Here is a 23,653-nt window from a genome sequence, read left to right as displayed (position 1 = left end):
AACTCATATAAAACTCAAATATTGAGGGCCCAGTGCAGAAAAAAATTATGCAAACTTGCTCTGTACCTCAAAAAACATGAACTTTAATATTAATTTGTGTCAGGTTAAAATGCTTCAGCTCCAGTCATTTGGCGCTCTCTATCTTTCAATTCCCTTGTGCTCACTACTTCCCCACATGTCTTACTCCAATCCCATGAGGCTCTCAGTGGCATCACCTCAACTGTCACTCAAAGACTCTACAATGACCTCAACCTAACATCGAGGCCCCAATGCCTCCATACAGATAAAGCTCCTCAAGCTTTTCTGTCAGCCCTCTCGACGACATCAGTGATTTGACCCTAAAGATACACAGCGTGACAAACTTCACAGTCCTTTGCCTCATCCAGGAGACCTGAGCTTTCCCTCTCTTAATGCTTGGTGTATCCTGCTGTTACACTGCATTGTCTACACTGTCATGATATGCAATGGGGTAACTGAGGCTACATATGACAGTTTATCACATATATCTAAGCAGTTGGGTTCATATGCTTGCATGGACACTCGCATTTCTTAACAGGAAGTTAATCAAATACGTGATATATATAAATAGTGTGAAGTCCTCCTCCTTCTAGCAATCTTGACAGGCCTCTAGGTTTATCTAAATGAAAATTCATTTTCATGGTCACAATGAAAAAAAAACTGCATGTATGGACTGAGGAGTCAAATCTAATAAAAAAAAAAGACATGCTTAAAAAGGCTTTGATACTATAAAATGTTGTTTTCACTGAAACTTATGCTTCTATCACCATCTTTGGTGTGGTTCAATTTTCCTATAGATTTCACTCAGGATTCATTGAGTGGCATGTTTGTCTTTTAATGGCTCCATCATCTCCCGATGGTATTTGACCAAATAGGGAGCGTGGTAGTTTAACTGGGGCTGTATGCCAGCGAAGCAGCATGCCTGTAGTCTTTCAGCTACAGGTGAGTGAGCATGAGGGTACAAACAGCACAGCAGCTCCAATTTGAGTAATTGTGAACCAATCAGATCAGTAAGTGAGCTACCACTCACCCCCCGGTCTGCAAGCCGAGCACTTTGGGATCCAAAAGACTGCGAGGCTTCAGAGAGAAGAAACACATAGTGTAAAACAAGAACTACAAAGAAGAAAGCACTCAAACAAGCACAAGGAAAATGGGAGACAATTTAGATAGAAGAAATAAACACTATAATAACAAGAACCTGGGAAAATAGGTACAATAGGAGGGGAATTCAGGACAAGATAAATGATAGGAGCAGAATAATACTGCACAGGGAGAAAAGAGGAAAGCACCACAGGCAAAAGACAAAATTATTCCACATCAATGTAGTTTGTGGGCTCGAGACTCAGAGCTTTGCCACTCTTTGCGCTTTAGGCTACATTTGCCTATTGTGTAATGCTCCCTTCTCACTGACCAAATGTGAAATTTGAAACATGTATAATTTTCTGGAAAAAAAAAATGAATAAAGGGATAACCAACAGAAGGGCACATGCTGCATTATCTATCACACCTACAAATATCACTTTGATTTATCTAAAAAATAAAAAGCCCAAACAAACTCTCAAATATCCCCAGGTAGATGCATCACACACACATTATAAACTCCACAGTCACAAAAACACACATGCACATGCACAGTAATCACAAGTGTCCAATTATCTGATGATAAACAGTGGCTTAAAACCTGAGTATCCAAAACACTGGTGTCTGAAAGAAGAAAATGACAAGAACATGAAGTTTTAGAAAGGATCAACTCACTAGAATAGTAAACACTTATTTAGGACATGGATCTATTATTACTGTCAGATTACACAATTCTGTTTTGCCAAACAATTTATGTCGAAACAAAGAGAGAGTCAACACTTTAGAGGGAGTGGCTAAGAACAGACAAAGACTAATATATACAGTAGAACCAGCGTAAAAAAGAGGGTTCCCAGCTAAGGGCTAATAGATGAAGATTATTTCTTGGACACAGAATAAATAAACGCAGTATGAAAGAAAGATGGTTGTGATCGATAACATCACCTGAGTTAGGAAGACATGGGACATTATGTAAGCAGTTGGTATCGTGTTGCTATTTTAGAGACAAACTGCAAGAGGGCAAGCCCTTTAAATAAGTAAGACCGGAGAGGTGTAATTACTGTGCTATTGATCAATAGGTGATAAATGGGAGCATAAACATGATCTTATGTGAACAAATAGAAAGCGGTTGTTCACAAGAGAAAGATCAAATTGCCAGCCTGATTAAAACAATAAACCTACTGTTGGTTTTCTTGTTACTACATCACTAATAGAGAGAGAATTAAAGCTAGAAAAAAAGAGAACGACTTGATTTTGTTTCTATGATTTTGATTTTGATTATGATTTTAATCCTACACATTTATTGAAAATGAAGTGGTTGACTTTATCACAACTATTTTATAGTTATAGTTAATGATTTATGATAAGTGATTGCCATGGAAGCGTTTCAAAGCGTTAAAAATATTACGCAACATTGTATAAATTCTTGAAAAGGTTGATTTTGTACAGAAACGTTTTTGGTAGAGCTATGAAAATATATTGTTACTCTACACACAAAGAGGAGCTCAGCAGTCAGTGGGTACCATGGACAGCGACCAACTAAACTACTTTGTGCACAGCTATACAAGATAGAGCCATCTCCTCCACCTTCAAGTCTGTAGCTGCTCTAGATAAAGCCACAGCATAAAGATAGACTATAGGCTGCAGATATAAACCTCATTTCATAGGTGCCTTAAATCTGTGGAACAAAAATGTAACTGATTGGTAGGAAAGCTCAGTGCATGTGTGTGTGTGTGTGTGTGTGTGTGTGTGTGTGTGTGTACATGCCTATCTGTGTGTGTGGTGTGGGCAAACAGCAGCAGTAAATCCAGCATTATGGTCCTGACACACATGGTCACACCGTACATAGATCAGGGTTCTCTGAAGCAGAAAAGCTTCACATAGCTTTCAGTATTACCAGGACTGATCAAAGCCCCTACACACTCAAGAACGTTTGTTCTACTGTGGACACCAAGTATAGGTTTAAACAGAAGGAAACTAGCGTGTCTGCGCATTTTTACTGATTTTTTTTCACCTTACATCACAATGAGTTTACCATCATCTGTGTGTATGAGAGCAAAAAGACATTTTCAAGCAGCTCATGAAAGATACAGGAAATTAAACTAGGAACGTAGAGCTGATCCTGTGACAGTTTCTCATAACCCTTCTCCTTACACTGAAGATTCACATACGAGTGTTAGGAAGACTGAAAAAATTGGAAATGAACAAATCCCCAACGCATATGGTTGTTTAATGTGTTCCGAAAAGCTGAAGTCTGAAAGCTTTAACTAGTTTTGCGGCAAGGTATATTGAATAAGTCTGACATTAACATTACTTAGATTACATCTGTGGCTATATCATATTGCATTTCCAATATACAGCATCATGCTTTACTCCCAGAGTATGTACATTTGGCTATATTTCATTCATCAACAGCTTATCAGTGTTCTTAAACGGTTGTATATCGATGTCAGGGAACATTTTTGTTTTCAATAGATCCACATAGCCTATATCATTTACAGTCATCTTACTGCTGACTTCAACCCTGATTTTGGGTTCAATAATAACACCTAATGCTTTAGAGATTCACATTTTACTTGTGTACGAACTGTAGTTTTGTTTCTAATAGCCTGCAACAGACCAGAACACAATTTACTGCAAGTTTGATTTCTGCACATGCTTTCTTCAACTGAGTGCAGACGTGACTTGTAAAAGGGTAAATATGATCACAAGGTTCATGTATGAGAAGACCTCTCAACTCTTGAACCAAATTTAAATTCTAACTTTAAAGCTAGGACCTCTAACTATTCATCAATAAGAGAAGAAGACAAGAATAACCCCAGGTTTCTTTTCAGCACTCTAGGGAGGCTAAAGCCAGGCTGACAAAGAGACAGAGCTCTGTTGAGCCGAGTATTCCTCTAACTTTAACTAGTGTTCATTTCAAAAAATGCCTTCACAGTTAAGATTTTAACCAATACAGAAAAAATATAAAAACCTTTTTCACAGATGTATCATTATGTACACCAACTTTCAATACTATTGATCTTCCTCTGTTACCTTCAGTAATCACTTCCTCCAAATAATTGATGTGTCTCCTACGTCTCATTTTTACTAGACTAGGGATTCAATATTAAATGTTAAATATTATCAGACTAAGATGGTTGTAATTAATACATTTCTTTACAAGCCTTTACTTCACCCAGCTGTCTTGGCTAATTACAAACCAATCACCAACTTTCTTTTTATTTAAAAATAATTTGAAAGAGTAGCTGTGAAACAGCTAACTCATCATATGCAAAGGAAGGGTTTGTTTAAAGAAATTCAGTCAGGATTCAGAATTAATCACAGTATAGAAACAGGACTCATTACTAATGACCTTCCTATGGGCTCTGACAGTGGACTCATCCCTGCACTATTCCTGTTAGACCTCAGTGCAGCATTCAATACTGCTGACCACAATATCTTAGTATATTTTACTTCACTGCCAACCAGTTGTAGCAGTTCTACGTATTTATATAAACAAGTCTTCCAATCCTATTTTCCTGCTTTTCTCAATTTCATGTATTTATGAACTATAAACATTTAAATAAAAATCATTTATGTACACTAAAGAACTCCTAATTTATTATGACTATGACAAGTCTTAATGCTCTACTGCAGTACAAACTTTTATAGTGACAAATGCATGTTTGCACTGGCTAGACTGAATTGCTCAGATTGCTTAAAATTGCCCATATTTCCATTTGGTGGCAAAACAAGACAAACAGTCCAGCTCCTCCAGTACCAGTACGTCATCCCTCGCAGAACTACACTGTGGGCCTGTTGTAGCTGCAGTCCAGGCTCCAGAGTAGTACTTGCAGTGTACACAGGTTATTGTAGGATTTGATTACATCTTTCACTGTGCATATATTATTATCAGCCTCAGATACCGGAGGTTAGCAATAAGCACTGAAAACTAAATAATGACTTCCAGCAACTTGCCTTAAATGTATATTAACAGACCCTTTTTTCCAACAGTTATTTTATTTCAGACAATTTAGAGGTGCAACTCTACTTATACTTGAACTAACCCCCTACCGTTTAGTGTATGGTGCCAAAACTGAAAGGTTTACACACTAAAGAGAATGGGGCCATAATTAATTTTAAATATCATCCCTGTGTTTTCCTTTTTACACAATGGCTGCTGTGACAAGGACCTACTTACTGAGTGTATTCACTGAAGCTTGTGAAGACGTGACAGACAAAATTTAACATACGCTAGACAAAATTATCAAAGGGGGCTTGTTGTAATTGAACTACAGTGTTGGAGAAAAAAACAAATATAGTTAGAGTTAAAATAAAGTTAGATGGAACACTAAGGCTACGTCCACACTAGCCCGGATAGATTTGAAAACGGCGTTTTCGTCTGAAAACGCTCCACGTCCACACTAGCATTTTCAGTCGTTTTCAAAGAGTTGTGCATCCACATTGAAACGACGAAAACCTTGGTTGTATTTGGCAATCCACTCAGGTTGGTGGGACACACACAGATGCAGTAAAGTGAAAAGAAAATGTCATATAATCAGCTGTCAAGTAAAAGCTCCATGTTTAATAACCTCAGAAATTACTTTATGGAAAATAAATCTGTGACAAAACATGTTAGAAAAAAAGAAAGGCATCCAGTGGGAGGTTCTGGCCTAATGGCTCTGGTGAAATATATTTCAAAGTGACATATGAATGTCTTAAGTGCCTGCGCAACCAATCTATTCAGAGCTTGTGCCTCTGATCACTCAAAATATACCACATGACCAATATGAAATAAAAGCATCAGCTATATTATATAAGCAATATTAGCAGTCACTGTTCCCCTCACTTTTTTTCTAACTATGACTACGTCTTTGAGGCTGTGGCAGGCTAATGTCAGTGAATTCATTCATTTATTCACGATATCATAGAAAAAAAATTCTGAAGAAGTGAACCAAAATCAGCAAAGATGGGTAAAAGGGGTTATCAACCCATATATATATATAATCAAAGTTTGTGACATTGCAGCAACTATTGTCGTAACTTATACTAATACAGAACAACACTGGGGCAAGTAGAGGACAAAAAGTACAAGTATAAAAAGTATGAAAGTATATAGGGTATGATTTTTAACCAGAAAAGAAAGCTATTCAAAACAAACAAACAAATAAAACATGCAAAGGAAACCCTTATTGATTTTCCAGTAGCTTTTAGTAAATTCAAACTCAATGGCAAACGTTGGCAATAATTATGAAACTGAAAAATATGAATGAATAATATGAGGTGTATTGTCTGAGGAGGCAAAGAAAAAGAAAGTAAAGAAGAAAAGTAAAGCTGAACCTTGGATGGATAGTGCACAGCAACTTAAAAGGGTCCAAAAGAGATAACCACTTGGCATTATTATTACCAGGTCAGTAAGCTTGATACAAGAGAGCATTTTAAGTGTCTTTTCAATAGTTGCATGGGGTGGATGTGTTTGTGGGGAGTTACCTATTGACACTTTAAGTGTTTAATCTGAAAACTGCAGCATCTCAAAGTTGGGAGTGTACATTACCTGTGGAGAACAAGCTTTCACTTTAGATCCATTTTTTTCCCCCAGCAACAACACAAAGTCAATCAATATTTTGAATTGGAAGATAACACTTTAAACAACAGCAGGAGAGGCCCTCCATTCCCTTTATCTGCATTTTTCATATCCACACTTTCTTGAGAAATGGTGAACTAAGCATAAAGAGGGTCTACCTCCTTTGCTCCCCCAGGAACAAGCAGCAAACTTCAGTAGCGGTAGACCTCTATAAATATTCCAAGCAAGGCTGACCTGGTTACAGAATGCCCTTGGGAGTGTGAATTAGCATCTGAATACAGACGCTGCTGTAGCCAGTTGAAGACAGGCCTGGCAGGAGTGGCAGTACTGCTGAGACTCCTTTCACAGCTCCCACACAGACCAGCCAGCACGCTCCAGAGCACGAGAATGATGAGCACATATCAGCTACAAGAGATGAAGGCATAAAGCTAATGATGGTGGGAGTGGGAGCGTGTGAGTGGGAGGAAATGTGGGGGGCATATAGATTATGCATGCATCTATGCGTCCTTCTCCATAAGCACCACAAAATAATACAATTTCAAAAAAAAATTAAAATTTGTGTGTATTTTTCCAAAAACTGTGAGGTAACATTTCAGGTGCCAAACACATCTGAGAGTGTTTTAGATGACACCGGAAAGAGCAGGCGATTATTATTTTGGCTCATTTTATTATGTGTTATAATGTTTTATTAACACTTTTTACACAACTATATGATTGAAGTGCAGACTTTCCGCTTCCATTGAAAGGGTTTCACCAAGGTGCAGCATTAACTAGATGTTCAAAAGAAACTGGACAAATGAACATAATGTTTAACGCAAGGATTGTTTTAAAGACTTGACGACTGCCAAAAGTCTAGTACCCATGGACTGCACCAAATGCTGAGTTTCCTCCCTTTAGATGCATGCCTTGTTGGGTTAAAATCAGGTGAATGACTTGGCCATAAAGCAATATCCCATTTCTTTGCCTTGAGAAACTCTTAGGTTACTTTTGCAGTATGCTCTGGATCATTATCCATTTGCACTGTGAAGCCTTTTCCAATCGGCCTTGCAGTATGTGGTTGAATCTGAGCAGCGCCTTGTACACTTTACAATTGGTCCTGCTGCTTCCGTCAGCAGTCACATCTTCAATAAACACTAGTAACCTAATTCCACTGACAGTAATACATGCCGATGCTATAACATCACCACCACTATGTCTGAAAATGATGTGGAATGCTTCAGAATATTAGCTGTTTCTCTCCTTTACCATACTTCTCTCTTCCCATCATTCTAGTACAAGTTCATCTTCTTCTGTCCAAAGATTTTTTTTTAAACTGATAAGTCTCTTTTATCTATTATATCTTAACTTTTTAGATGTTTTTCTTAACCAAGGACAGAATTATACAATCAACCACTTTAACCACTATCATCAATAGTCTTGCAGGCCCTTTGATGATGCATTCCTACATTTTAAGGATGTACCAGATTATTGATCTGACCACTCAACTGAAGATTTTACTATCTGTCTGATAGGTTTATTATTATTTGTTTTTTCAGCGTAATAATGGCCTCCCTCACTGGCATGTCTTTGGACCTCATAGTGAAAGTTGTTGTAAAAAGCTACAAAATACAAGTTAAATACTCGTAATTAACTCCTGATATTTTATCTGTTTAATCTGTAATGGAATCATGACGGAGCAGGGCTCGCCTTGTATGAAATTACTTGTTTAATGTCCGATTATTTTTGCTCCTAAACAGTTAACGTACTACTTTAGTTAAACATTCTGAATTCAAACTTTAGTCACATCTTGATTGGTTGATTTAAAACCACTGTGATGGTGTCCAGAGGCAAAATTTATAAAAATGTCTTTTTCCCTAACAAATTATGCATCTAACATTTCAGAAACAGCTACTGGGAACCAAAGACTTTTCTAATGATACTTACTTACTATAGCAATAAATAGTTGTCAATTATATCCACATTGATGTTATTCTTTGATCAACATCATTATAAAACACATAAATAAACTAACTGAAAAGCTTGTGGCATGGAAAAATATGCAGCCAAAAGAAAACAAGTGGAAACAAAAATCAATTTCACATGTCTGTGTGGTTACCACTCTCTTACATTTCCACTACACATTTCAGTCTTTGATAGGTTGTCACAAAACAAACCTGAATAATGAAGCAAAACAGCACAAACAACACGTAAACATCATAGAACCAGGCCACTAACTGATTTATCAAAGATGGAAAAAGAATCAAAAAGCCAGTAGAAAGCGAGGATAGTCTGTCACACTTGCCTAGAGCTCGCTGTATGCCTCACCTCACACCTATGAGATTCAGCAATAAGGAGTGACTCAGTAAGTCAGTCACTCAGTTCAAGTCTTAATTCTTTTTGCCTGGTAGCCATAAAAAGGCAATGTGTAAAACTAAAACTGCAGAGTCATAGCCAGTAAATGTTTCATTAAGTTTGCATTGGTCTGTTATAAGATTACCTGTTTATGTTATAAGTGATGTATAAAGCATAGACCCATATATTGCGCCAGGAGGGGAATCTCCGGGTAATCTATTTTAATTTGAACTGAATTTACATTTATGAACACATCTGTCACACAGCCAGCATTAAGGAGTAGCCTGTATTACTGAACTAAGATTGCCCGCCATCACTACAACCGTTACATATGTGGGTCAAAAGCTTTTTGATTTTAAGTAAGCGTGGAAATTCCTTTACGTCTTATTTCACTCCAACTGGAAGACTGTTCCATCAATGAATCTATCCAAATTTTAAGTGGGATGCCATAGACCTACAGAATTCTGAATAAATACTACTGTGGTGAATCAAAGGTATGGCAAAATAATATGAACAATACAATTACTGGTATAAGGCATAATGGTTTTATTTATGATTTAAAATATTGTAGTGCATTTAATAGCTTCTCATTGGTAAAAAAGCAAATAAAAGCTTTATGTTTACACTTGTTTAGACTCTCTGCCACCACAATTTCATTAAATAGCAGTGCGGTCATGCCTTTTTTCAAATGATGGTATGTTTAGGAGGTCACCAACAGAATTCTATGTTCCTAAAAAGTCTGGTAATAAATAACAACCCACCAGAAGAAAAAAATACTATCCCTTAAGCCACAGCTGTCTGTATATGAATCCAGTTCTGTGCCATGGGAATTCAAAGTCATTGCCACCCATAACACTGCCATCCACCACCTAACAGATTCACTGCCTTCAGTTTTTCACCACAACATAAATAACCAATTCAAACACATTTGCCAAATGTATCAAAGTCTGAGGTTCATGTAAGAGTAGCATTATTAAAATACCTAATTTCAACTCAGGGGCTTGGTTGCACTATATAAATCATATACATGCATTTATTTACATTCACTACAATTCAGGCTTCCACCAAAGACTTTCTTGATGGTTAAAAGTAAGAATTCATGCTATTTTTGTTGTTCATTAACTGAACACAAATGGGTATATTACTTCTTCCTATATTCCTTGTTTTTTTCCTCATTGTTTCCTGGGATTTGTCTTTTTTATCCATCCATTCACTTTCACTTATTCTTATCAGGATTCCCGGGGACTAGAGCCCATCTCAGCTTTTATATTTTATAATTTATTTATTTTTTATAATTACCTTTTTTTCTGTTGGTTATAACATTTGGTACTATAGCTGTAACCACTTTTACAGTAACTCTGTTGCTGTATTCATAAATGCACAAGCACCTAACACTTGACTGCTGTACTTGATGTTTACTTGCTGTTTGCTTCTTTACTGACAAATCCCGGGGAGCAAATAAATGCAGATTTTGTCTATTTTGTTAGCAATTCGTGTTATAGACAAACACATGTATGACCTGCCATGTTAAAAAAAATCGGAACAAAATTCAGATAACACTGTGACAAATGATAGGAAGAAAAGTATCATACCCCCTGCAAGGATCTGCTGCTCCAGTTCGGCCATCTGTTTCCTGTAGGCCCTCAGCGCCGCCTCCTTAAATGTGGGCCGAATACGCTTCTTAGGTGGAGCCTCTATTGGTTTTTCTTCTGGAAGATTTTTGTTTTCATCCTCTTGCTTTTGTTCAACCTTTTCTGACACCTCTGCTACCTCTTCAATTATTTCTGCCACCTCTTCTAGCTCCTCATCACCTTCTTCCATCTCCTCTGTCAGATCATTCCCCTCGGTCTCATCTGGTTCTTCTACATCTACATATTCTACCATGGCATCATATTCAGCAGTGTCCTCAGTCAGTTGGTTTTCATAATCCTCACTGTACTCTTCATCATACTGCTCATCCAAACTACAATCATACTCCAGAACACATGTTTCTTTACTTGCTTCGTTGTCACCTGGGGCTTCCAACTCTTGCAAAGCTTCCAAATCCTGAGAGGCATCAATGTCTGGAGTGGCTTCAATATCTTCAGACACATCATAGTCCTGAGAAGTCTCACACACCTGAACAGGCTCATCAGGCTCCTCTGTCTCAGTAGTATTAGTTCTGTTCTCCAGGTTAGCTAGCACTTGCTCCATTACTTCAACATAGTGGGTCTCACTGTCCACGGGTTGTTCCTCGGCTTCTGTTTTATCCTCCTCTGCTTTAAAGAAGACAGGCTCTCTCTGGATATCTGAGTCAACTGTAGTACTAGAGTTATTGGTAGTGGAACCAGACAGCGTGCGGAATCGCCCCATAAATGAAGACGAGGTGTTTGACGTTTCCTCGGGTGGCGCAGCAGGGGTAGTCTGAGACCCAGATTTCCATACAACCTCAAGAGCTGACTTAGCTCTCTGTAGGGTAGAACCAAAGCCAAATCCAAAGGACTTTTCACTGAGATCTATGCTGAGCCTACTGCTCCAAGACTTGGGAACTTCCTCAACCTTCTCTGTTCGAATCTCACTCTGACTACGGTACATAGATGAAGACTTACTCTGGGGCTGGTGAAAGCTATGATTAACATCCAGTTCAGGGAATTTTTCTTTAGGAATTGTTTTGGGGATATCTTTAGAAACGTCTTTAGAGGCTACTTTTGGTGCTACTTTAGGGGCTTCTCCTGGGGTTGGTTTAGGGGTTTCTTTGGGGGTCACTTTAGGGCTCTCTTTCGGGACTACTTTTGGGGACTCTTTAGCTGGAATCATACTAACTTCTTTAGTTGGTATTTTAGCAGTTTCCTTAGGTGCTACTTTATGCACCTCTTTGGGGGCCTCTTTTGGGGAAGGTTTTGAAGCTTCTTTGGCAACTTCTTTAGGAGTAATTTTCAGACCTTCTTTAGGTACAACTTGTGGAAGTTCTTTAGCAATAACTTTAGGGGATTCCTTAGGAGATTCCTTAGGGGACTCTTTAGGAGTTGAGACAGGGGTCAAGACAGGGGTGTCGATTGGGGTTATTTTAGGGCTCTCTTTAGGGGACTCTTTAGGACTTTCTTTAGGAGTCAATATGGGGCTATCTTTGGTGGTCACTTTAGAAGTGACTTTAATAATCTCACTAGGACTTGCCTTAGATGCCACTTTAGATACCTCTTTGACTGTGGGCTTTGTTGTGTCTTTAGGTGTGAGTTTAGGACTGTCTTTAGAGATAGCTTGAGAGGATTCCTTAGCTGCTGATTTTGAAATCTCTTTAGGCAACTCTTTAGGAGCTGCTTTAGAGGTCACTTTAGGTGAAACCTTAGCAGATACCTTAGGACTTTCCTTTAGCAATATTTTTGAGTTGTCCTCTTTTGTAGCCACTTTAGTTTGTTTATGTGTCACTTTAGCAGTGGCTTTGGGGGAATCTTTAGGGGAAGATGCTACTTTCGTGCTTTCTTTTGAAACAATCTTACATGGTTCCTTAGATTGACGAGCAGATGACTTGACAGACTCACGTTCCGTGATAGGGGGAATAATGTGGGTCATTATTGGTGGTAGGGAAGATTCCCTGTCAAGCATCATAAATTCCTCATCTCCTTCAAACTGTAAATCAACCTCCTGACATTTAGTGATGTTCTCTGGAAAACCAGGAATTGTTGATGGGTCAAACGGACTGCTAACCTCTATGGAGGCTTCTAAGCCAGAGTCAGCACCCTGCTCCAAATGATGCCAGTCTTTCCACGGTGATAGGTCACCTTGCAGAGAAAGCTGAGAGCCACTGTAGTGACTTCTATCCCTTGACATACAGACAAGTCCGTTGCTAACTCCGCTGTCAATAGTTTCCGTAGTCTCGACCTCATTATGTTCATAAGCTTGATTATCGTGGCTAAGAGCGTGACTGGGGCTAGCATACCAGGAGGAAGCCATGTCTTCCTGTTTTCTTTGCCACAGTTCCTGATCTGAGGAGGACAGCAGGGAGCAGCCATTTGCCCGTGTAAAGTACTGACTCTCTGAAAAGTCTTCTGAGTATGACTGGCAAAGTTTTGAGCAGTCAGACTCAGAGCGGCTGAGTTTTGGAGTGGAGTAGTCACTCTGGGAAAGCCAACCAGGGGTCAGATCAGAATAGTAAGCCTTTGCATGCTTGTCTGGATCATAGTAAGGGTCATCAGCATAGTGAACTGTGCCTGAGTAGCCAGCCTCATCTCCTGACCGGGTATGATCATGGGACCGCCTCTTCTCTGATTTGCTCTTGTGAACAGGCTTTGAAATCACCATTGCATATTTATTTCTGCTTAATTCATCCAGTTCTTTGTCACTGTCCATTGAGTCCCAGTCATCACTCTCCACGACTTTATCCTTTCCTGAGATCTTTATATCCATGCTTTCATAAGTTTGAGAGGATGACAGTTTGTCTTTTCTCTCTTTTCCATCATGAGTTAAGCTATCAGTAGACACGGTAATGCCAGTTCCTTTAAGTTTATAGCACTTTTTTAAGACTACATCTCTATCTTGGGGTGTTGCAAAAATAACAATAATAGGGCGGGGTTTAGCATTAGAACATTCTCTTTGTTGCCCTAATCTATGAGCAAGTTCAATTTTAATTGTTTTATGAGCGTCAACAAAACCCATTTTGTCTTTTATTATTTTATAAATTAGACTCTCTGTTTTCTCTGACTTTTCTTCAGGAACATTGAGGAATCGCAAGGTGGAATTACTGGCCTGGTGACTAATTTGTTTTATGTAGTCGTGGATATCACGAGTTTCCCTTCTTGACTGGACAAATCCAGAGCGAAGCTGTTCAATCTCACTCTGAACTACTTCCACACTGCTGGAGATCTCATCAATTGAGCTTTTAAGGGCATTGACATGGCCACGAAGCTCAGATAGTTCTGTCTCTATCTGGCTGATCCCCTGTAGCTCCTTAAAGATCATTTCCATTACATCCTGTGTTTGACTGATGCAACCTGTTGAGGATGAGCCAGGCTCGAGGGTTGAGCTCTTTTGTTGCCGTCCAGCACGGTCCAAGGATTTGCTCCGAATGCCTAGAGTTTTCCTCCAATTGCTCACTTCGGAGTCTGAGGAGACACATTCCTGGCTCTTTTTCCATTTTCTTAACTTGCGTAGAGCTCCCAACCTAAGTGTGTGTAGACTGGAGCGCTCCCCTCTTTCACCTTCGGAGCTACCATCCGAGGGAGCCAAACTGATGAGGCTCTTCCTGTTTCGTCTTACTGGCATAGTGTGCGATTTATGCTCATCCAGTCTCCGGATGGGTTTTGTGTCACTCAAGGAGTCAGAGTAACTACTGTCAATCGAAAGAACCTCGGGAAAGATGCTTTCATTATTATTCAAAAAAAGAGAACTTTTTGGGAGTCCATTTGCTATAGCTACACGATAACTGAAAGTGGGTGACAGAGATGAACAGTCGTTCTTTCCGTCGTCTTCTTCGAGCGAAATGTTACGTGCTGAAGAGCATTTGGAAATCTTTTTAACGGTAGTCTTCAGTGTGGTAGAGAGAGTTAGATTGTGTACTTGCAAATCAGTGGTCAATTTAGGCTCTTTATTTTCACTTCTCTCTTTCTTCTTTATTGGGTTTGCCAATTTCTTTGTAAACATTCCTTTGCAAATCTTTTCAATGTAGGCTGATATAGTTTTGATTAGGGCAGAAACCATGGATGGCAATCCTGTGGACTTTTTTTTATCATCTAGTGAAAGGAGAAGTTGGCTGGGAATACAGCGTCAGTGAGCCAAGCACAATCAACCTGTGCTTGACAGTAGGAGCCCAGCTCACAATCACTAAAACCACAGCCCATGCAGAGAGTCACTAATACTTTTGAATCCAGTGGCCTTCCTCCAGAAAAGGAGCATCTCTCTGTAAGACAAAGAAAGAATATTTGTTTTACAATTGGGTTGCAAATTCCTAAGATATACATAAATACAGCAGAACCCTACTCATTTTTTTTTATCTTTCAGTCTTTAACATTTGTAAAGCCCAATTCCTCCACTGAGCTGTCTTCATACACCAATTAACTAACTGCTTAAGTAAACACTAAAACAAAAGACAATTTGCATCTTTATTTAAATTTCTGCATTAACAACAACTAAGTTTAAACACATTGTTTTGCTGATAATTGAACAGAGCACCTAATCACCCATTCTATATGGATGTCACCTTAAATCACAAACTAGACTTCCTGACAAATCAAATGAGAAAGAGAGAGGGAGCACCAAAATAAACTGTATTTCAAAAAAAAAAAAAATCATACTTAAACTATTCATGACAAATAATTTAAAAAAAATTTCATCTTGTTAAATGGCTGAAATTTGATGAGAAAACAACAATTTTCATTAATTTAATTGGAATGGTCTGATACATGAGTTGACTACGTGGAAGTAGTACTACTGGAAGGTAGGTGAAGTGAATAACAATGATCATCCTGTTATAGTGTAACATTCTCCTGGGAAACATTTGGTGTTGACATTTATGTAAATGTTACGTCACCTTCCCCAGCATGACAAACCACCCAGCCACGCTGAAGAAACTGCTCAGGAATGGCTCAAGGACTGCACAAAGTGGACAGCTCATTCAATTCCCATCAAAGAAAGCAACAGTACAAGTTCAAAGATCTGTTTCCAACATCCAGACACCACAGAACACCCCCAGGACTTGTTTTCACGTTGTGATGGATCAGAGATGCTTTGACCAAATGAGGGAGGCGTACTCAAGTGATATTAAAATGTAGTGGCTTATAAACAGTCATTTTAGGCTCATGGAAAAAGAGGCCCCTTGAATCATGGTTGTTAGCGTTAAACCTTCAATTGCTTGGAGTGGGTATGAGAGGTATGTATTTTCCATATAGTGAAGCTGGTCACCTGATTCAAAAGAGAGATGTTTGTTGTGCTGAGGACCTGACAGCTGCTACACATTAGTTCTGGGGTTTAGAGCTTGATGTGTCTACAGTCTCATGACCACAGAGACATGCTCACTTTAAATGAGCTGTGAAACACAGCATCTCAGTTAGCTTTTATTGCTTGCCTCAGAAGAAAGATCAGACATTAGCAAATAGAACTGAAATGTGATGCCAGCATGTACATTTTTCTACTACTACAGTATAAAGTAATGAGTCCAGCAGTTTGCCTGTTTGTCTATACATAATTCTGAAAATGTCTTGCAGTGGTACCAGTCTTAATAGGTCACCAGATACTCCATTAACTAGTTAATGAAAAAAAAAGTATGATATCATTGAAATGACGATTTATCTTTCAAAAATTGTCCTGATGTATTTGCAAATCATTAAGCTTTTAGCTTTTAAAAAAATCTTTACCAACTGTCAAAACTCTTACAGGTATGGAATGGCAAAATGTTAAGGTGAAAAAGAACTACAGTATACTGGGATACTGGGAGGTTCATGACTCAGCTGTTTTAAAATGGCATGCAGCCAAGAGCAGCCTTTTGAAACCAATGGTTCATGACCTAAAACTGTCCCCAAAAAATGAATCACAGCAGATAATGTTTTAATATGTCCCGAAATTGCCTGAAAGACTTTCATGATCAGTCATCATCTGAATTTTAAACTTATAACTGCATGATAAAAGTGACAATCGAGTTGTGAACAAAGCAAAGTCTCACACAGTCTTAAAGAAAATTGTGAATGAAAGTGAGTTTCCAACATCTCTCTAACTGAATGAAAGTGAATGAGAACACCGCAGTGCAAGATCTTGCAACACCAGCAAGATCAAGTGCTGATGATGGTGCTAAGTTTCCAATCTGGTGCCATTAAACTACTGAAAAAGAACAACATAACAAGAGCTTGTTATTCAAAGAGTGCATTTCTATATTTCAAAGTGCACAGAAAAATAGGTGGCTCATTTATACATTCTTGAAGAAGGGTCTGAGTTACAGACACCCCTTCTCTCCTATTTAATTGGCTCCCACATGGGGTGGTATAATATTACTGGAAAACATGTTCTTTTCTTATTGAGTGAATTATTTCAAATCAGGATGCAGAGATACATCCAAAAATGATTACAAATTACTTTTTATTAATAAATATGTTTATTGTTTACACACTTGAATAGCACAATATAATGAGCAAAATGAAATGTTTGCATGAAAGAAGAGTAAGATGGAAATGATGAGTGGAATGCGAGGAAATAAAAGGAAGCTCAAATGTAAGGGAATGTGCTGAATGATTGAATTAGACATTTGCATGCCAGAAGCTACAATATAAGAATTATATTTTTGATTATGAAAAAATTGGAGGATTATGATCTATAGTGATAAAAACTGCAAACGTGTCTTTCTTAGAGCAAATAATTCCTTAGAATTAACACTGGCATCAAACTTTTCAGTTTTCTTTGATGTTATGTATAGCTGACATACAGTTTTTCTGGCGTTTTTTTTTTTTTTTTTTTTTTTTTTTTTGCTTGGCACAAAGGTTTTTGAGGATCTGAAGCAGGATTAGATTTTTTTTTTTTTTAATGGTTGTTGAGATAAAGCAGTTCTTGCACATCTCTTATGTTACCCCAATGAGTCACCAGTCCTGGGTCTTCTAAAGATTTCACTGTGATTCAGTCTGATCAAACAAACTTTTGCTGAATCTAGCAAAGACGTGCAGGTGATACACACCTAGCAGGGAAGGCTGTCCCTGCACAGGCAGGATTGCAGATACGGGGTGCTAATAAGTGCAGATATTTTACTGTGCTGTTGTCAGTCTTAGACAGAGACAAATTTCAAGCTATCCAGACATAGTACAGCCATAGTCCATATCCATAGTACAGCTAAAAAATTCTACTTTTGAAGTACTTCTCATTGCTACTCAAACATAGGTTATGCTTTAAGGAGGAAGGTTTTGCATAGCATATAAAAAGCAACCTTTTCAGTCTTTTTACTGAAAACTGTCAAACAGATAGCCTAATTTCTAAATCACATCACAAAAATGTTTTTGTGCAAGCTTTCTGAATGACTCAACCATAATAATACATTATCACGCAACCATCTACACAAAACATAAAAATGACTGCTGGTTAACTAAAACCAATTACCTCAATGCATTTGTGATGCAGATTTTTGTAATGCACTTAATGAACCAAATTGAGCTGCAGCCACAATCCTGGCTGAAATATGGCATCTGGGATATGTCACCGTTTACTGTAGCAAACACTGGACCATCACTTACATAAAGCACTGTACTGCAGTGTGGCTGCACTTGGTCTGGACACTTCACACTAAAAGAATACTAGTGTTTAATGAGTGTTGATCACCAATTAGGGAGCTGCCTTTGTGTAAACAGAGCCAACATCCTGACATGAGCATGTTAAGGTTTGACAAATGAAGCATTCGCCCTCTTCCAGAGCTAGAGTTGATGCACAAATGACTTGCTAATGCCCACGAGGTATCACTTGTATCGTCCCATTAGAGCGTAATGATGCAAGAATTAAGAAAAAAAAAAAGGATGAGAGACAACTAGATTACCTCATCCCACTTACGCGTGTTCAACTAATTTCAAAACCAAATACAGAAATGCAATTCTTTAAGCAGACTCATATTGAATCTGTTTAACCAGATTTTTACACATTCAAATACTGCACTGTAATTTATTTGTCTCTACATTTTAGACCTCAAGCGTAACTTATTCTTCTGCATTAAATCTATGCACAGTCTACAATGTAACACTGAAACACTAGTTGGTCGCTGAGTTTCTCTATTTGAGTTGATCAAATCAATTTGAAAAACGGAAGTTGAAAAATAAGTAGCCGTAAATGTGTAGGAAGCTACAATGATCCCCAATAGGTCAATCACAGTCGTTGCAGGTTGTGTTATTGTGACATATGGTCACATTTCTAGCGAAGTGCACGTCAGGTTGCACGATAGGGTTTCAACAAGTTATGATGTCATGACGTACCTTTGGTGTAGCTTTAATGTATGATGTATAAATCCCCCTGTAGTCTAATTCTCGAATAGGGTTGGGAATCAAGAGGTTCAATTTCTTGGAATTGCTGGTCTGCTTGGAATTGTTGGTCTGCTTGCCTATTTCAGTTTGTGTACTGGAATGGTTGTGTCATTACATCATGTAACATAGTCTTGTTTTATATAACTGAAACATTTGATACAATTATTTTTGTTTTGTCTGTCTTTAAAAAGTGGGTCATATAATTATCAAATATAGTTCTCGACACTTGAGCGAGACGCTGAGACTCAAACTACTCCAATGGAGTGTCTTTTTCATCAACTACTTCAGCATATTTTAAAAATAACTCTTTCCTTAATGAACTTGCTTAGTCAGAGATCACTGGCTACTGTAACATACAAAATTGGGGTATTCCCATAGTCCGGATTTACAGCCCCTCCCATTTGTGAGTCAGACTAGAGAAACCTCCAGAGAAAGGGGAGTACCTCAGCCACACCCACTCCCTATGCTCTGAGGCATTGCTACCCCAGGCCCAGCATTACTATCCAGGGACCTATTTCCCCCATTTTTCCTAATGCATCTGATCAGCAGAGCACTCTAAAACACTCCATTTCTCACAGTCTGTACAATCTCTGCCACTCTCTTTGAATAAAAGTGAGTGCCAGTTAGAGGCATGCTAACCTATTTCTCACAATAGTACAACTGCTCCTCTTCTGATGTAAACTCAGCTATACCAATTTAAGGTTATTATGCTGCAACCAATTACTACTACAGACTGGTGTGTTGTTTAGTCCCTTAAGCTTTTGGTTGACACTGAGAGGATATTTTCTGCAAACCTTCAGAAAGGGCTCCATATAAATGAGAGATGCTCTTGTGTTACGTCATGTCTTCAGAATCATGATTATGGATTATGGTTGAGTGTGGATTAGTGCACATGTGGGTGTGTACATCCCTGTGCGCATATGTGTGCAGCCATGTATGCACACACACATGTGCGCCATGCATGCCTCCGTGCATGATTGCTTTCAAACACACATTTGCTGCTATGTGAGTAGAGCGAAGTACACCAGTGGGGGGGCTGAGCATGTGAGGGTGTGTGCATCCTCAAATCATTTTGCCCTCACGCCCATCCTCAGCTACATTCCGCCTCCTTTCTTCTAACCTGTGTAGTCTATTTCCCAACAGTGAAATATCTGCCCGCAGCCCTAGGAAACCAGCCAACATCACAACAGATTGTCTCCACTCATAAATCAAAATATTATCATTTCTTTGGCTGGCATGACGGGATCCAGTCTCATCGCGTTTGCTCAGTGTGAAACAACAGCATTGCTCACATGCGTTCCTGTTGTGCAGAACAACATGGGGAAAGGTGAGAATGAGAGCAATGGGACGTTTGTAGAATCGACATTGTTTGAATCAGATAGGGATTGTAGCGTAAACAACAATGCGATTGACAGTATCATCAACACCTTGCATTTTAAAAAAAATTTTCACCTCAGTTACATCAAGATGATGCCATCTATTCGCATAATTCTCAAATAACGTTTCATCAGTCCACTGACAGGGCCACTGAGGGAGGGGAGGCAAGCAACAAGAAGATCCAGGATGAAGTCAAACAGTCAAGATTCCCACGCCATGCAAACACGTCTCGAGCGCCTGACAGGGCTTCGCCGCTGTACATACCTGGTTGTGTCAAATCCCCGTGTAGGACGCCAGCGATAGTGAGCAAAACGAGCCGTGTGGAGCCGATTCCCCAGTTTCAGCGAATGGTCGGAGCGAGGAGAGAGCAGCGATGCTGGGGAGGAGAGGGGAGGGAGGGAGAAGAGAGAGTGGCTCGGTGCGCAGCTGCCTGCTAATACCAGAGCTCACAGCATCTCTCTGCGTCCGTCAGACACCACAGCCCAGAGTCGCGCCTCCGTGAAGAAACGCGCACACACCTCTGCTCCATGCCACCGACTGTACCCCCTCTTTCGCTCCTTCGTTCGTTGTGTCACCCTTCTCGAGCTGCTGGGTTTTATTTGCTCCACGAATGACACACAAGCGCGCACGCGCGCTCACACAACCACACACACACGATCGTGCCCGTAGACTGTTTCACTGCACGGGGTGTCTAGTCCAAAATGGGATGCAGGCGTGTGGCGGTGACGCTGATGGGGAGACAGACAGCGCTGCTGCTGTTGCTCCTGGCTGCCGAGACTGAAGCTCTGCTCCCCGGCTGGAGAATACCCATCCCTCCCTTATACAAAACTCTCTCTCTCTTTTACTCACTCCCTCTCTCCCTCTTTCTCTCACTCTCTTTGTGTGTGCGTGTTTGTGCTCACTGAGCCGGGTTGAGAGAATTGAGCCGACATTCACACACACATGGACGCAAGATACCCCCAAACACACACTCAGGTTTACGAGAGATGCCTTGAGTGTGATGGAAGGAAAAGGGGGGAATAGAGCCCCGGTGTGTGTGATTCGTGGTTGCTATTTGCCTGATGATATGATCACTGGAAATGCTGAACAAGAAACATCAGAATGATGTAGTATCACAATGAACCAGGAGCAACACAGGTACACATTGGGACCCGTGTTATTGTAGGCTACGGGAGTACTGCTTTAATTCTTCGTCAAGGTCCGCGCAAAATGTGTTTGTGCGCGCATGCACGGCTTTATGGGCATGCCTGAGGGGCACTAAGAGCGCACTTTCATCTTTTCCTTTCACACACACGTTTATGGTCAGGGCCAACCTCAAGTTACAGAAGACTATATCCATCTCACACACACACACATTCAGAGATACACTCACACATCATCTAATTGCATCTCTCAGTGGAAATGTCGTCATGCATGATTGCTCACAGGCGCTGTAGATTTATCATAGCCACTGTGGTATATTAAAACACCATCACTGTTGTGAATTGCAGTTAGAATGATTTCACAACAGTGAAAAGGAATGGAAATGCACCTAAACCCGCGAACAAAATTAGTGGGGCGATTACGCCAGATGTTTTAATTTGTCCTTGTGTGACATTTTGCTAATTGTGTCTTTAATTTCATGTTGAAGAGGACAAATTAAGACGGACACTGTGCAAAGAAAACATTGCAGGTAGCGTGTCACATGATAGTCCACATCATTTCACTGACTCCCCCTGCCTTGGCGGTAATTAGGCATTCAAATAAAAACCCATCTCTCTCCCTCTCATTTCGCTGCTCTCCTCCCCTCTGCGTGCCTCCCTCTGTCAGTCTTGCTCTCCTCTCTCAGCCGAGATGTGTGTCATGCGCTCCTCCAACAGCCACTAATTATCTGGCCTTCTAGCTAAATCGCATTCCATTCCACTATCTCTCTCTCCCTCTCTCACACTGTCACATGGGAGTGTGGCACAGGATGTACGGAGATGTGTGTGGCTGTGTGCGCAAGCGTGTGCGGTTAGAGGTGGTGGTTGGGGAGAGAAGGAGTGCAGTACCCCTCCGCCTGTGTATGGCTCCCGATCGCCTCCTGCCGGTGACGAAAACGACTGCAACTGAGAACCTCATCTGTTTCTGAGCCAGTCTGACCCAACTGATCACCGCTAATTACTGCAGCACATTTGTGTTCAGAGAAAGATAGCAGAGCAAATGCTGATTTATTTTAGCATTTGACATGGTTCACTTTAAGTCTAATGTGATCTAATGCTCGAGTAAATGGACAAATTAGTTGTTTCTCTTTGTGGTTCATTCATCTTATACAGTAGCTTCCACAGTTAATGCCATAGACTGTACATTGGTAAATGGACTGGTTCTAACAAAGCACTTTTCTAGTCTACTTGAGCATTCAAAGTGCTTTATACAACATGCCTGTCTGGAAACCAGTCTTTGGACTGTAAGATGAAGCCAGAGTACCCACCGGAAACCCAAGCAGCACAGGGACAACATGCATATTCTACATAGAAAGGCTCCAGCCTAGATTTAAAACGAAAACCTTCTTGCTGCGAGATGACAGTACTTAGCACTACACCACAATGCTGTCCTACATAATGAGTTGACAGTGAAAGATCAAGCTTCAAGTGTCACCAACCAGAATCATTCTCTATAAATACAGTCAAAGTTGCCGATAATAAAACATGATGAAAAAAAGTCCAAAGGCCAAATTCGAAGCTTTAAAAACAGTAGCACATACACAGAACATCATGGAGATTATATATATGTCTTTAAGCCCATTACCACTGAAATAACTAATAAATAAAATAAAAAGAGAAAAATTCCTAATGCCAGATTGGGAGGGCAGTGGGTTCCATAGAACAAAAACTATTTGCTGTTTGAAGGTCAAGGCTTAATGCTAAAAGTTTTCTATTACCACTCGCCATCCTAGGTTTTGATCAAAGTTTAATAGATTTTCCCAAAATGTAATCTGAATATGTCATATCTAGTTTGCATACTTGTAAACACAGAACAAAGAACTATACCTCAGATATGCCCTGTCCAGTGTGTGTATTTTTTGCACCTTTTGCTTTTTTTTTTATAATTTGCAGTACAGATGCTAAGGGGTACAGTGTGTACCATCAAAGAGACATTTTATATACTTGATAAAAATCATTGCATAGAAGTTAAAGGTTTTATCTTAACCCAGGAGAATAAAAAAATATCATACAACTACCTCCTATGACAGACCTTCATCATCTGGAGTCAGAAACACAGGAAAGCTGGCACTAATGAGACAGGCAGATGGCCTTTATATAGCCCTTTGGTGGTAGAAATCTTCCTATTGAAGCATAAAGAGATAGCTGTG

General features: G+C 39.6%; 1 protein-coding gene across 5 annotated transcripts in view; it reads right to left on the bottom strand.

Moving 5' to 3' along the window:
• Positions 1–21,136, bottom strand: part of unc13c (unc-13 homolog C (C. elegans)) — a 105,340-nt gene extending 84,204 nt beyond the window's left edge. For all 5 annotated transcript variants that reach the window (XM_019358000.2, XM_019358018.2, XM_019358013.2 and 2 more), the window contains exons 1-4: positions 20,587–21,136; positions 10,585–14,864; positions 1,700–1,722; positions 1,049–1,095 (exon numbers count right to left, since the gene is read on the bottom strand). In XM_019358000.2, the coding sequence (XP_019213545.1) occupies positions 1,049–1,095; positions 1,700–1,722; positions 10,585–14,665 (4,151 nt within the window). In that variant the 5' untranslated portion in view covers positions 14,666–14,864; positions 20,587–21,136. The remainder of the gene's footprint in view (positions 1–1,048; positions 1,096–1,699; positions 1,723–10,584; positions 14,865–20,586) is intronic.
• Between the last annotated feature and the right edge of the window lie 2,517 nt (positions 21,137–23,653).

The sequence above is a fragment of the Oreochromis niloticus genome, linkage group LG1 (assembly GCF_001858045.2).
Source record: "Oreochromis niloticus isolate F11D_XX linkage group LG1, O_niloticus_UMD_NMBU, whole genome shotgun sequence".
Lineage (NCBI taxonomy): Eukaryota > Metazoa > Chordata > Actinopteri > Cichliformes > Cichlidae > Oreochromis > Oreochromis niloticus.
This window is presented reverse-complemented; position numbering and strand designations above follow the sequence as displayed.